This window comes from Stegodyphus dumicola, chromosome 6, assembly GCF_044657685.1.
Source record: "Stegodyphus dumicola isolate Sdum_Otavi_A_Nest chromosome 6, ASM4465768v1".
Classification (NCBI taxonomy): domain Eukaryota; kingdom Metazoa; phylum Arthropoda; class Arachnida; order Araneae; family Eresidae; genus Stegodyphus; species Stegodyphus dumicola.
In genome coordinates this window covers 221,349,386-221,361,799 of record NC_140773.1, presented here as the reverse complement: position 1 = coordinate 221,361,799, position 12,414 = coordinate 221,349,386, and the positions used below count along the sequence as shown (strand labels likewise).

The following is a 12,414-nucleotide window of genomic DNA, read 5'->3' as shown; positions in this document are numbered from 1 at the left end:
CAACTCACTGGAAGGACTTCCTGGCGTCTATTATCACACAGACCTAATCACTCTTACAAATATATATATATATATATATATTCGGCAGATTGCACTGGAAACTTCAAATAGCATTCCCTCTTATTCCCTTCAGATTTTCACTCACTGCAATAAAAATGAGCCTGGGAATCGCGGCAGTGGAGTCTTCAATCTGAACACCTAATTAATAGCTTTAATTTTAAGACTAGAAACCCTGATCACAGTTGTGTTTTTCATTCTGAGCTTAAGGCAGTATACACTTGCATTGCCTACAAAGATATCTGGATTTTGACTGGCAGTCGCAGTTCAATTCAGCATATGGAGCAAAATTGGCCTCGTATCGGTGATAAGACTTCACTTTCTTATTTTGGCTTTACTGCAAAAACTCTCTCTCGTCATGTAATACATCTACAATGGATCCCTTCACATATTAGTCTTAGTGGTAACGAAATGGCTGATGCCCAGGCTAAGGAAGGTACTTTAATGACTCTGACCACTGGCACCCTGACCTTTTTTGAGATCTGCTCTAGAGTTAAATATACTGTTGCCTCTTTCTGTCATTCTGCTCAAGGTCATAATTGATATTTTGGCAGGCAATGGCGAGGTGCTATTACGATTCAAGGTAATCGTGCTCAGCAGACTACTCTGACGAAGCTCCTAAATGGACACCTGAAATGCCGTAAATTTAAGTAGGGAAACAAGATCTATCCCATCTGTAGGAAATGTAATGCTGATCATTTCATTCCTGGACATTGTAATATTTTATTATTTAACAAATAACTACATTTAATATTGGAATGGCAACGCCATATTTGTATCATGAAACCGTTGCTCAGCAACGTAAGAAATTGTTTAAAAATTATAATTCTGAAAGTTTTACCAGCTAGTAGATGTATGAAAAATTTGTAACTAAAGAATTGTGTTCAAATTATCTATCTCCGTAAACTACAAACAAAATTTATGTTTTTCTAAGAAGATTATCTGTTGTTTTGTTAAATACTGCAAAATACGTTACAACATCTTCTCGTCTGCTTGGGACTTATAAAAGAGGACTTATAAGAACTTAGAAATATTCTAGGCCATATCTTTCCAGATAACTTCACAATTTCGGTCTCAATTACACTAGTAAGTTTTAAGTGCACGTATGCATTAACATAAAATAAATCGGTCCGGCACATCTTTTCCATGTGCGCAGACGCAGCTGCGCAGTGCACAATGCGCAAATACTGGTCATTGTTAAAAGAATGTGTTTGCTGCTAGTTGCATAAAATGAATAGCAAATCAAATAAGTTTAAAATTAATTTTTACATAATAATATCAACTTTTTAATCCGATTTTCTTAATCAAGAAAACCGGTTTTCGAATGTAACGCATTTACTTCTACTGTTTTTTTTTTTTTTTTTTTTTTTTTTTTTTTTTTTAAACGGGGTTTGAAAACCCGTCAAACCCTAATCGAAATACACCTCTCGAGTTACCTCATCAAATCATGTAGTGACCAAGAATCACCTCTCGAATTACCTCATCAAATCAAGTAATGACCGATATTCACCTATCGAGTTCAAAGAGCTAACATAAGAAAGAATCCGAACGTTCATTGGTTAAAGATACTTGAACACGCAAGAAAGGTTCCAATTCTTGCAAGCTAAGCACATCCCATACCAGTACGAAGCCACCACTATCCTGTCCAGTCTTTTATTTACGTTCAGAGTCATCGAGCTTTTTCTATAAGTGGTTTCTTCCATCTTGCCAAATAAATTGGAAACGCGACTCCTCAAGCCAAGTTACTCATTTTCAGGTTTTCTCAGGCTCAGACGAAGTAAAGAACGGTATTTTACTGGGTATCGATTATTAAAAGCCATATCTTACAAAGAACATTATGATATCAGGTTTATGTTAGTAAAGGCCCCCCAACATTGAACTGCGATGCTGTTTACGGGAGTAATGTTATATTATTAGTTAAAATTATTTTTGACAAACAACATTGGTCACGAACATCCAGAATTTTTTGATGGTGATACTGTAGGTATGTATTTGATGTTTAACTCGAGAATTTTTCGATTCGTGGTACAACCGTGCCATGGTCGAACGGGAAACTATAAATTCTGCTTCTGTTTTCTTTTGGAGTACTGATCTCATGAGTATATTACTATACACACATACTCAAACGCATATCCCTCATTGAACGCCATTTAAATGATAAGAATTTGTCATCCTCTCGCTGCATAATCAGTTATTTGAACCCCCATATATGTTTGATGCTGCTGTATACGCACCTGCAAATGATGCCATTTATGAGAAGGAGGATGCTGCTCTGTGCTCTGATAGGAGTCTTTCAAGATTTCTTTTACACTCATGCCCATAAATTAAGGATAATGCAAAATCAGGCAAAGGAAAAGTTAGAAGCAAAACAAATTTGACTTATTTGTAAAGCTTATTTATTAAACAAAAGGTAAAGAGCAAAAAAAGTTGCTATATGTTTGATATTATTAAAAAAAATTAGCGATTTTTTTCTCCCTGGAGCAAATTACAAAAAAACCTATTTACAAGAAACCAAAATTACATGATTGGTATGATTGTTAATACATTCTGTGTCTCCCAGACGATGCAATACAGTCCGTACAACGCCTAGGCATGCTGAGTATCAAATTGTCGATCTAATCTTGGGGGATATTACACCACTCAAAAAGCAATGCTCTCCGAAGTTCCGGTAGACATGTAGGAGGAGGTTGACGGGCTGCAACTCGTCGGCCAAGCATGTCCCACACGTGCTCTACTGGATTCAAGTCCGGTGAGAATTCTGGCCAGTCCATACGGGTGATATCCTCCGATTGAAGGCATTCGCTTACGATGTTTGCACGGTGAGGACGGGCGTTGTCATCCATAAACACAAATTGTGCGCCCATGGCGCCCCGAACCAAACGTACATGTTGTTCCAGAATGACGTCCCGATAGATTTGGCTTGTCATGGTTCCAATTTGAGCATGCAGGTCAGTTCTGGAACCCAGAATAATTCCACCCCAAACGAGCACTCCTGCACCACCGTAACGGTGTCGTTCAATGATGTTTTCTTGGTGGTAACGGGTACCTGGAGCTCTCCATATGAAAGTCCGGCGAGAATCAGACTGCAAGCTAAACCTGGATTCGTCGGAAAACATCACACAAGCCCACTGTTGCGGTGTCCACAATGCATGCTCTGTACTCCAGGCTAACCGCAGGCGACAGTGAGTTGCAGTAAGTGGAACGCATCTGACAGATCTACGAGCATATAGACCAATCTGCCCCAAGTTTCTGTACACGGTCTGCCTTGAAATTGTCGTACCAGTGGCTGAAGAGAGCTGACGAGACAGGTCTGAGGCTGTGCTCCCCTGTTTCTTTTGGCAGTAACTACCAAATACCGGTCCTCATTCGGCGTTGTAACTCTGGGGCGACCTGTGCTGTAACGTCTACTGACATTACCATCATCTTGGAATCGTTGCCAAAGCCTGGAGATGACACTCTGGGCAATTCCAAGTTCGTCTGATAGTTCCAGTTGGGTACACCCACATTCCAGACGGTCGATAATTCTACCACGTACAAAATCATCCAAATGCGTCCTTTGTGTCAGTTCTGGTGTAAGGATCTTAAGTTTTACTAACGTTTATTTTATTTTAAATCTTTACTATCACTTCTTATTTTCTACTTCCGGCCAGAATTATAATCGTGAAGGATTTTATGCAAAGTTTGTCTGGCGAACGCCAAGTATTTAAGTGTGGCCTTTTTGCCAAGCGAAGGAGAGAGGAAGCAGTGAGTTCGAAGCAGGCCGCTTACCTTAGAAGTTACGCAGTTGCTATTTGCCTTCCAGGCCAAAGGTTTTAATCCTCTTGATAAATTAAACGTATTGTAGTGTTCACAGTCTCTGTGCTACATACGCTTCCTGTTATTATAAGGCCAATCTTACACGTGTATTATTCTAAAGTTAAATTAGAGTTTAGTTTTATTTTGATATCTTTTACGTTAGACCCCGAGTGGAGGGTCATTGTATTCCGAAGTACGGAAGTCATTGTATATAAAGAAAAATAAAGGGTTTTGTATACCCTTTCTGTATCCTGTCTACTTACTACAATTAGTGAACATAGCTTTAGTAAGCTCTCTGTTCCTAGTCAGGTCCTTGTATGTTTCCGAAGAAGGTTAGAAGAAACATTGAACCTGATACTGGAACCCAGAATAATTCCACCCCAAACGAGCACTCCTGCACCACCGTAACGGTGTCGTTCAATGATGAACTATTCGGTTATTGCACTGAAATGCTTATAAAGCGCCTGCGACCAATTTTACTTCTTTGCCTGTATTCCTTATATATCACTCTCTTACACTCTCGTCATTGTGACGTACCATCGGTGTCATCTGGTTACTTCCTGAAATTTGCATATGATTCTTGAAGATGTGTGTAGTGATTTTACAGGTGATATATTTATTTTAGAGTTCGATTTCCGCGTGACTCCGAATTATCCTTAATTTATGGGCATGAGTGTACTTCAGCTTACGTTTTTATAATTAAAATTTCCGCTTATGTTAGCTGTATCGTAACTGATGTACCATAAAAATAAATATAAAAAGTTATATATTATTTGTTTCTTAATAATAATAAGGTGCCAAAAAAAGCTTCAATTGATCATATACTATATAAATTAGTGATTTTTTAAAAAAATATTATATATCTGAAGTAGCAGCAATCTTTAGCTTTATTTCTGAGGCAAGAATTGGCCTACGCTCCCTCACATAATTGGAATTTTACTATAGTATATTTCTGATGATTATCAGTTTAACATTTTGTGTCTCAACTTTTTTTCCTCTAGGCCACATTCAAAGGATGGATTGATATTATGAATGCAGCTATTGATTCAACTGGTGTAAGTACTTTTTTATTGGACAATTTTATATTTTCTACTCTGATGTTGACAGCATTATGCTTTTTAGTAACACCCATCACCAGATTGAGAACTGTTATCCACGAAATTACAAAATTCTGGCATTTTACCGATGAATGTTCTTGGGTTATACCGTCATTAATAATCATGAGCCAATGAATGATCGTGGTTTATACAAATTGCAGTGCTTCTGTCATCAGTGAGAGATTTTAAACCCCAGTACCCCACGGATAACTGTATAATGTTTCTATAGCCATAGTTTCCTATAGTTTTGATCGAGAATTTGATGGTCTCACGAAAGGCTTCCCTACTTAGTGACCCTTTATGATTTATAATCCTGCGTGATCTTCGATGATCCATCTGATGATTTTAAGTTCCTCTACCTCATATAGATATTACTTTTGCGAGCATTTGGATTCTCACAAATTATCTGATAAGAATATTCCATATTTCGATTAGCATATCGATCTGGCAGTACTTTTTTAGTCTTTATGGTGTAAAGTGTATTCGGAGGTGGAGAATAAAGAAGAACAAGTTCTGTTCTGTAGTACCTGTTCTATACTTCCTGATCCAAAGGGTTTAAATTGTGTAAAAATATTAAATTTTATAAAAAAAAAAAAGCCTTTTTTTAATTAGCATTCAAAATTTTAGCTAGGTATTGAATTGGAAATTGACCTGGTAATTGAATTTGGTATATGCTGTTGTAAATTTCTTAAATATTTAAATTCTTTGGATGGCTTTGATGTTTTTGTATATTGTTGCAATACTATGCATTGTTTTATTACTCTCTATGTTTAATTTGTGCATTTAGGATAAGTGTTTTAGGATATATTTTGTTTCTACTTTAGCTTTTGGTCGCATATTTTGTATGTAAGTGTTTATTTCTTTCTTTATTATAATTTTAGCAGTGTCAAATCTGAATTCATCACTGCTAAAACAGCTCAACTAAAATGCGAAATATAAGCAAAACTGCGCTTGATTGGGTTTGGCCACATTTAGCAATTTTTTGAATGTTTCGGGAAACCATCTTGAGGATCTAAGAGCGATTTTCCCAGAAACGTCCTCGCTCAGTTCCATCTACATAGTCACCCAAAAGTCCCTTAACATTTGCAAATTCAATAATTCACTGAATAATGTAGGCATAGAGGTAAAAACAGACTCACATGCTTGAAATGCCATGAGATTTTATTGAAAGCAAAAAAGGGCTTAAACGGCCAACAGATGGCGTTTCATATGATAACGAAAGCAATAATTAGCATAAAAATTGATTTTTAGCAAAGACTATGTTCTTTGTAACTAATGTTCAGCATTTCAGCCGTCATTCATCAACAACACCTGAAGTCGAAGGTCAATATTATGAACAGCACTGTACAGCATATATTGGTGAGAAATTGCATTCGGATATCGATTTTAGGTAACCCCATAACCAATAATCACACGGATTGAGATCTGGGGACCTGAGAGGCCAAGCATGATTGAAGTGGTGGCTCAGCGCGCGATCCTCACCAAACGATGTGTGCAAGATACTTTTTCACACGTGTAGCAGGTGTTTATCAACCAGACTAGAGACGATGCAATTCTGTAACAAATCAGCGTACCTCGCACACGTCACACTAACAGTTTGAATTGCAGAACTACGCCATTTCCTTGTAAAAAATTATCCGATTACAATTGAAGGGATAAACCCACATCACATCGTGACCAGCACTTGGAGGCAAGAATAGAAAAGTTACAGAGCCATGAAGGGACTGATTCCTTCTCACACACACAATTCTCATGCGGTGTTACTGACATTTTGCTGCTAAGCGCCATATGTTGGCCTTTTTTTGCATTTATTTATTTATTTGCTTTCAATAAAACCCTATGTCATATCAAGCATATGTGTCAGGAGACAGAAGACCATCAATAGAGCAGCCACATCGTCGTTCGACACAATGTCATGCAATTGTGTTCAAGCATGTGTGCCAATTTTTAGCTCTCCACCTATATTATTCAGTGAATTATTGAATTTTCAAGTGTTTACGGACTTTTGGATCACCTTTTAAATACTGAACACTGGTCATTGTGTAGAACGGGCTGGCTGCATAGGCATTTTTGTGGGTCTTCCCATGTGTAACTTTGATACTAGCCAGTTTCTCTTAGAAATACTTCAAGAATACCTCCTTACCACTACCACTGTGCGCGTCGCAGTAATCAATTAAAAAAAAAATTATTGGTACTCACGTATTAATGCAACCACCTTCTCGCAGCAGTTAGGCTCTTTTTTTTTTTTTTTTTTTTTTTTTTTTTTTTTTTTTTTTGCAGAAGAAAAAGGTGATTTGCTGGTATTTCGGATTGTAGCTTACAGTGGATATGGTTGTTTAAAGAACCGTTATGCGCGTGGTTGCCAGAGTTTGGGGACTTCTGAAAATTTGGCGATTTTTACCAGAGTGGTTGCGATAATACGTAAGCGCCTTATTATTTATTGTTTGAAATATCAACAGGTAAAATCAAAAATATCTTAAACAAAATTGTTAAGATATAAACCAGTAAATTATTCGATATTGTTAACTGGATAATGTAACAAATTTTATCCCTACGCTATGAACTAAAAGAAACTGAAACTGTTTTACCCCTACGGTTTTAAGTTTTAATTTATTTTTGTAGAAATTAGCCTTTTGATCGTTTATCCGCTTTCAGTACATACATGGCTTATCCACCAACGTTCAGTTTTTAAAAACAGAATAATTACTTTTTCTAAATCTTCCTTACTTTCTTTAAATGCTATATTATATAAGACACAATAATTACCGTTATCTATTTTTAATTACCCTAAATATTCATGAAGGAGAGTATGGACGTTAACCAAAATTAAATGTTTACAATTATTGTAACTTGAATTGGTGCTTACGTGTTTTACCGTCGACCATGAAATATTGGCTGAGCTCTCATAAAACGTGTGCAAATGGTTCCAAAGAAAACTGAGAGAACAGATCTCTTTTTATTTAGTTAGATAATCAGCAGATTCAAGTTACAGATATAGCGTTTAAAAAAATTCTGAAAGGTATCAGATTTCAACGGTCGCTCAAAAGGGTTTGTGAAGGTTTTTTTACGTTTTCGCTGAGCTCGCAGTCTACAAGTTTTCTGATGCACTCACTCCTACTATGCCCATTTTTTCTTTTTTGTCTTTTTAGCTTTATGATTAAGCATTAATTTCTTCGCACTTACGCTAAAATTACAAAAAATTGAAAGGCAGTATTTCAGCATACGTTTAGAATTCCCGATGCAGCGTTAAGTGTTGGCATATTTTTTTTTTCCAAATCTCTTCTCAGTTCATCATATCCCTGTTTAGTTTTCTTAGTAAGCTGGCTTGCAAACCTTTTTCTTTATTGTTAAAGTTCATGTTAACTTTATTTTTTTATCATGTTCTTCTAATTTGCTCCACATAAAATTCAGTTCAACAGCAAAATCACAAAATAATAAAAAACAGTATATCTTAGGATTTCCGATAAACAATCGCTGGCGCTGGAGATAAAAATGTTTTTTCCAGTACAGTGTTGCCACTGCTCGCTTTGAAATTGTTGAGTTCATCAAAATTTCGTTAAATTTCTACAACATTTGAAATTGATAATAAAACAAATTTGAAATTCAAAATTTGGACTTAAGTGTTCGTTTGGAGGACTACGTTATTCAAAATTGAATGGTTCTAGGTACTTCTTTCTTTTTTTTTTTTTTTTTTTTTTTTTTTTTTTTTTACAGAATGCGAGAAAATTTCATGCATTCATGCAAATTCTTCATTATTTAGATACTTTAAATATAATAAATACATGGCGATAATATTTGGTGGCAACAGTTTGAAAAGTGAATCAACACAGAAAGTGAAACGACGCAAAATGCCGTTTTGAGACTAATAGCCCATTGAGTTTAACGCCCCTTTAGGCTTTAAAAAAAAAAGAAAGAAAGAAATCTGAAGGTGTTAGGACCAAGAATCTCGAAATACAAACTCGAAGAAATAACTCTATCTCAGAAACTCATTGCATTTTCGAATTCAACCACCGAAAAGATTTTTAAATATGAGTGAGTTATATGCAAAATGAGCGTGGCCTAAAATTTCTGCATAAAAAGTGACTTTCATGGATGTAGCGCACTCTGATTACTCAGTAGTAGGATAATCGAGAATGCGTGATCTTGTGGCTGTGCCTTTAAAATATCACTAAAAGAGAGTAAAAACGAAAAGAATTCACAAACCCATCAGCGGGCAGAAAGCCTTAAAGAAACGATACACCCAAAGTAGACGAGTCTTCCTTTGTCAACGTGTTTAAGATTTAAAATCATGGTACGCCAAAATCCTTGCAGTTAAAGGCTCGAAGATGATGAAAAACGCACACACTAAGTAGGCACACACTTATGTATACGCAATTTCATAAACATTAATCATTCATCCAGTTTCACTCAAAACAGAAAATACAGTCATTCTGGATAAAATATCATCAAATTATACTTAACACAAAAAAATTGCAATTTTAATAATCCTAAAAACACAAAATAAAAGCATAAATTGAAAAGCTCACTAACATCCTTGCAACACCCATCGCGTTATACACCTTCGTAAAGGATTTTCTGAGGGAAGCCGGCTCATATTCACGATACATATGAGATAAGCCAACCCTGCAAGCAGTCCGTTCTCCAGGACATGAATTAAAGCCAAGATTAACTACCAGTATTCAGCGGCCTTAACCAGTCCGCCACTGGTGGAGCCATATTATGGAATAAAAGGGATCGAAGCAAACGAGTTTAGTCATTAATAGTGTGACCCTATTAGGCGTCCTGGAAAAACTTTTAAACACCATCAACAAAGATGTCGGAAAAACACGAGTTTGATTATTAACCAAGAATGCACGGAATGTTCGAAAGTGTTTTCGTATTTTCACTTCAATTTTTCAAGCAATTCGCAAACCTTGACTATTTTGTATTCTCCTATGTATTAAATGCACACACAGAAAAGCTTAAAAAAACTCCTCTAACATTGGATCGCTTCCATTTTTGCCTCATAAACAAGTTGTTTCAAATCTTGGGAGTGCGCTCATGCTTGTAACTGCATTAGATGCGGACAAACAGTATGTTACAGTAGAAAAATAATTAACATCGAAAAGAAATAACAGGTAAACATTTCGGTAGTTCTATCCAAACCCATGACTACACGAAGCAAAACGTTTCAAAAAATGTCATACTCAGGAAAAACATGATTAAAAGTAATGCTGTAACAAATCCTATATTTCCTCGATTTCGAAACCTAAAATACTCTTGAATTTTTCAAATTCTGACGAAAGAAATGATAAGAAAAAGAGGGGAATTAAAAACCGCTTTTACATAAGTAAAGCAAAATATAAATTTTGCATTTAATGAAGCATAAATTTAGGAATTAAGTTTTTAAAAATAAATGTACATTTTCTAAAAGGATATCAATTAAATTGTTAAATCAAATATATAATTAATCTTAAAAGTTTAGTTTCATTTTCTTAGCATAATTTGAAGAACATTATTTATATAACAAATGTAACAAATGTTGAAGATACTAAAGCATAAATGTCATGAAAAAAATATTTATGTAACCAATCCTGAGAATCTAACAGTTTCGAAGGCCAGGTAAATTTTTTTTCTTCAGCAGCGAGGTGAAAATGTTGAAGGAGAAATCTGCTCATATGATAACATTGGACCCAAAACTCAAGAAACATTCCAGCTAAGAGAAAGAAAAAGCTGTCTGTCGCCATCTGTTGACAAAAAGTGAAATAATAATAATAATAATAAATAATAATTTCCTTAAAAGTTAAAAGTAAGGACGGATTTGAATTGTGATTATTAACTGGAACTAAAAGAATTTTAAGAATGAGGAATTCTTCCAAAAAATCTAATTTGCCAATAGAATATATTTTTAAAATAATTTTAACAGCAAAAAAGTAGTTTTTCGATCTGCAATTTTGAACTAGATTCGTGTATTGTTTACCTAAAATATGTTTCATACTTCTTAGTGCGAAATTCCAGTTTGATGAATGTATATTAAGACACATAGGTAAGGAATACTGTATATAGCTCATAAGCCTAATATTGGAAAAAAGAAACGCAGAAAGACACATGAGAAGGAGCATGAAACATGTATTAGGAAAAAAAAAGAGAGAGAGAGAAACGCAGTAATTCTCTATTGCTCAATACTGCTGGTCAAAAAGTCACATTTTCCTTTTTTTTTTTTTATTTTCAGCCAAAACTATTTAAAAAACATCTTCTGTTAGTCAATTAGATTTCTGAGGGTTTCATATTCATGAAACATTTTCAGCTGTAGTTAATGATCCCAATTCAAATCCGCTCTTATCTTAAGCTTATTCATAGCAAATTATTCATCATCAAATTATTCCATAGTTGTTTTTATTTTTTGTTAACATTTGTTGACAATAGCTTTCCTTTTCCTTAGCTGGAATTTTTCTTGAATTTTTTTGTTTATTGTTATCAAGTGAGCACATGTTGCGCCTTAGTCTATTTAGTTCTGCAGCTGAAGAATTAGGTTCTGTTTAAATTCTGAAATTAATCCTGCAAATTTACTCTGATTCTTATTGCTTTAGTATCCTCTACCTTTAACCACACAGATGATATGGTGATTAGGGAAGCGTACTGCGGTACCGAAAGGCAGCGTTTCAAATCCCGGAGCATGAATTTTTGTAAATGTATAGTGTCTTTGGGGCATGGGGGCACTCTAAATATACGGCGAGCCGAAAGTCATCTTGTGTGTTTTGGTGGAAGAGGAGAGGGGTCGGAGACCCTTGGACCTCACCGCTAGGAGTGCTCTCCCTCAAAAATAGGTGGAAGTAGAAAGACAACCACCTTGAGGCTCTGGCCACCATTCTTCCATGAAATACATGGACGAAACAACAACATTTTCTACATTTATGTTTCGGCTTGTTGTTGTAGTTAATATAACAGTTACCTTTTTTTACAATTTTCTGAATTCCTTTTAAAACCAGAGAAAGTATAGAGAGCAAGGTTAAATTAAACTCTTAAATTGACTCCATGAAATAAAAAAAAGACAAAAACTTCACCATTTTAAGAGTTCTTGAAAGCACACCTGCGATGACCGCTTCAGGGTTGCTCCTAGTACTTCTGAAACTGTAAAAACCGCTTTCTCTTTTTTTAAAATAAACACGTCTAACGGACTTCAGTGAAGCTATTTTTTTCTTAACTGAGTTTGGAAAGCTTCAAACGTTGTTTAAAGCAAGAAATTCCAATTTTCAAATCTCGAGTCCTTTTTAGGATTCGTAGAATTCGAGGATTCGGATGTCTTATGCCCTTATTAAAAATATTACATCTCATTGAAATGGTAAATATTCTTTTAATTAAAATTAATTTTACTGGTTTCATATTAGCAATAACTCATTTAACTTGTCTTCAGGTCAGTGAAGAAGCAAAATTATTCCAAGCAGCCCATTCTCTTGCCGAGAATCTAGTCTGTCTCCCAACCAAC

General features: G+C 35.4%; 1 protein-coding gene across 8 annotated transcripts in view; it reads left to right on the top strand.

Moving 5' to 3' along the window:
* Positions 1-12,414, top strand: part of LOC118195845 (sodium channel protein para-like) — a 401,580-nt gene that overhangs the window by 357,966 nt on the left and 31,200 nt on the right. For all 8 annotated transcript variants that reach the window (XM_085819569.1, XM_085819567.1, XM_085819570.1 and 5 more), the window contains one exon: positions 4,854-4,907. In XM_085819569.1, coding sequence (XP_085675695.1) covers positions 4,854-4,907 — 54 coding nt within the window. The remainder of the gene's footprint in view (positions 1-4,853; positions 4,908-12,414) is intronic.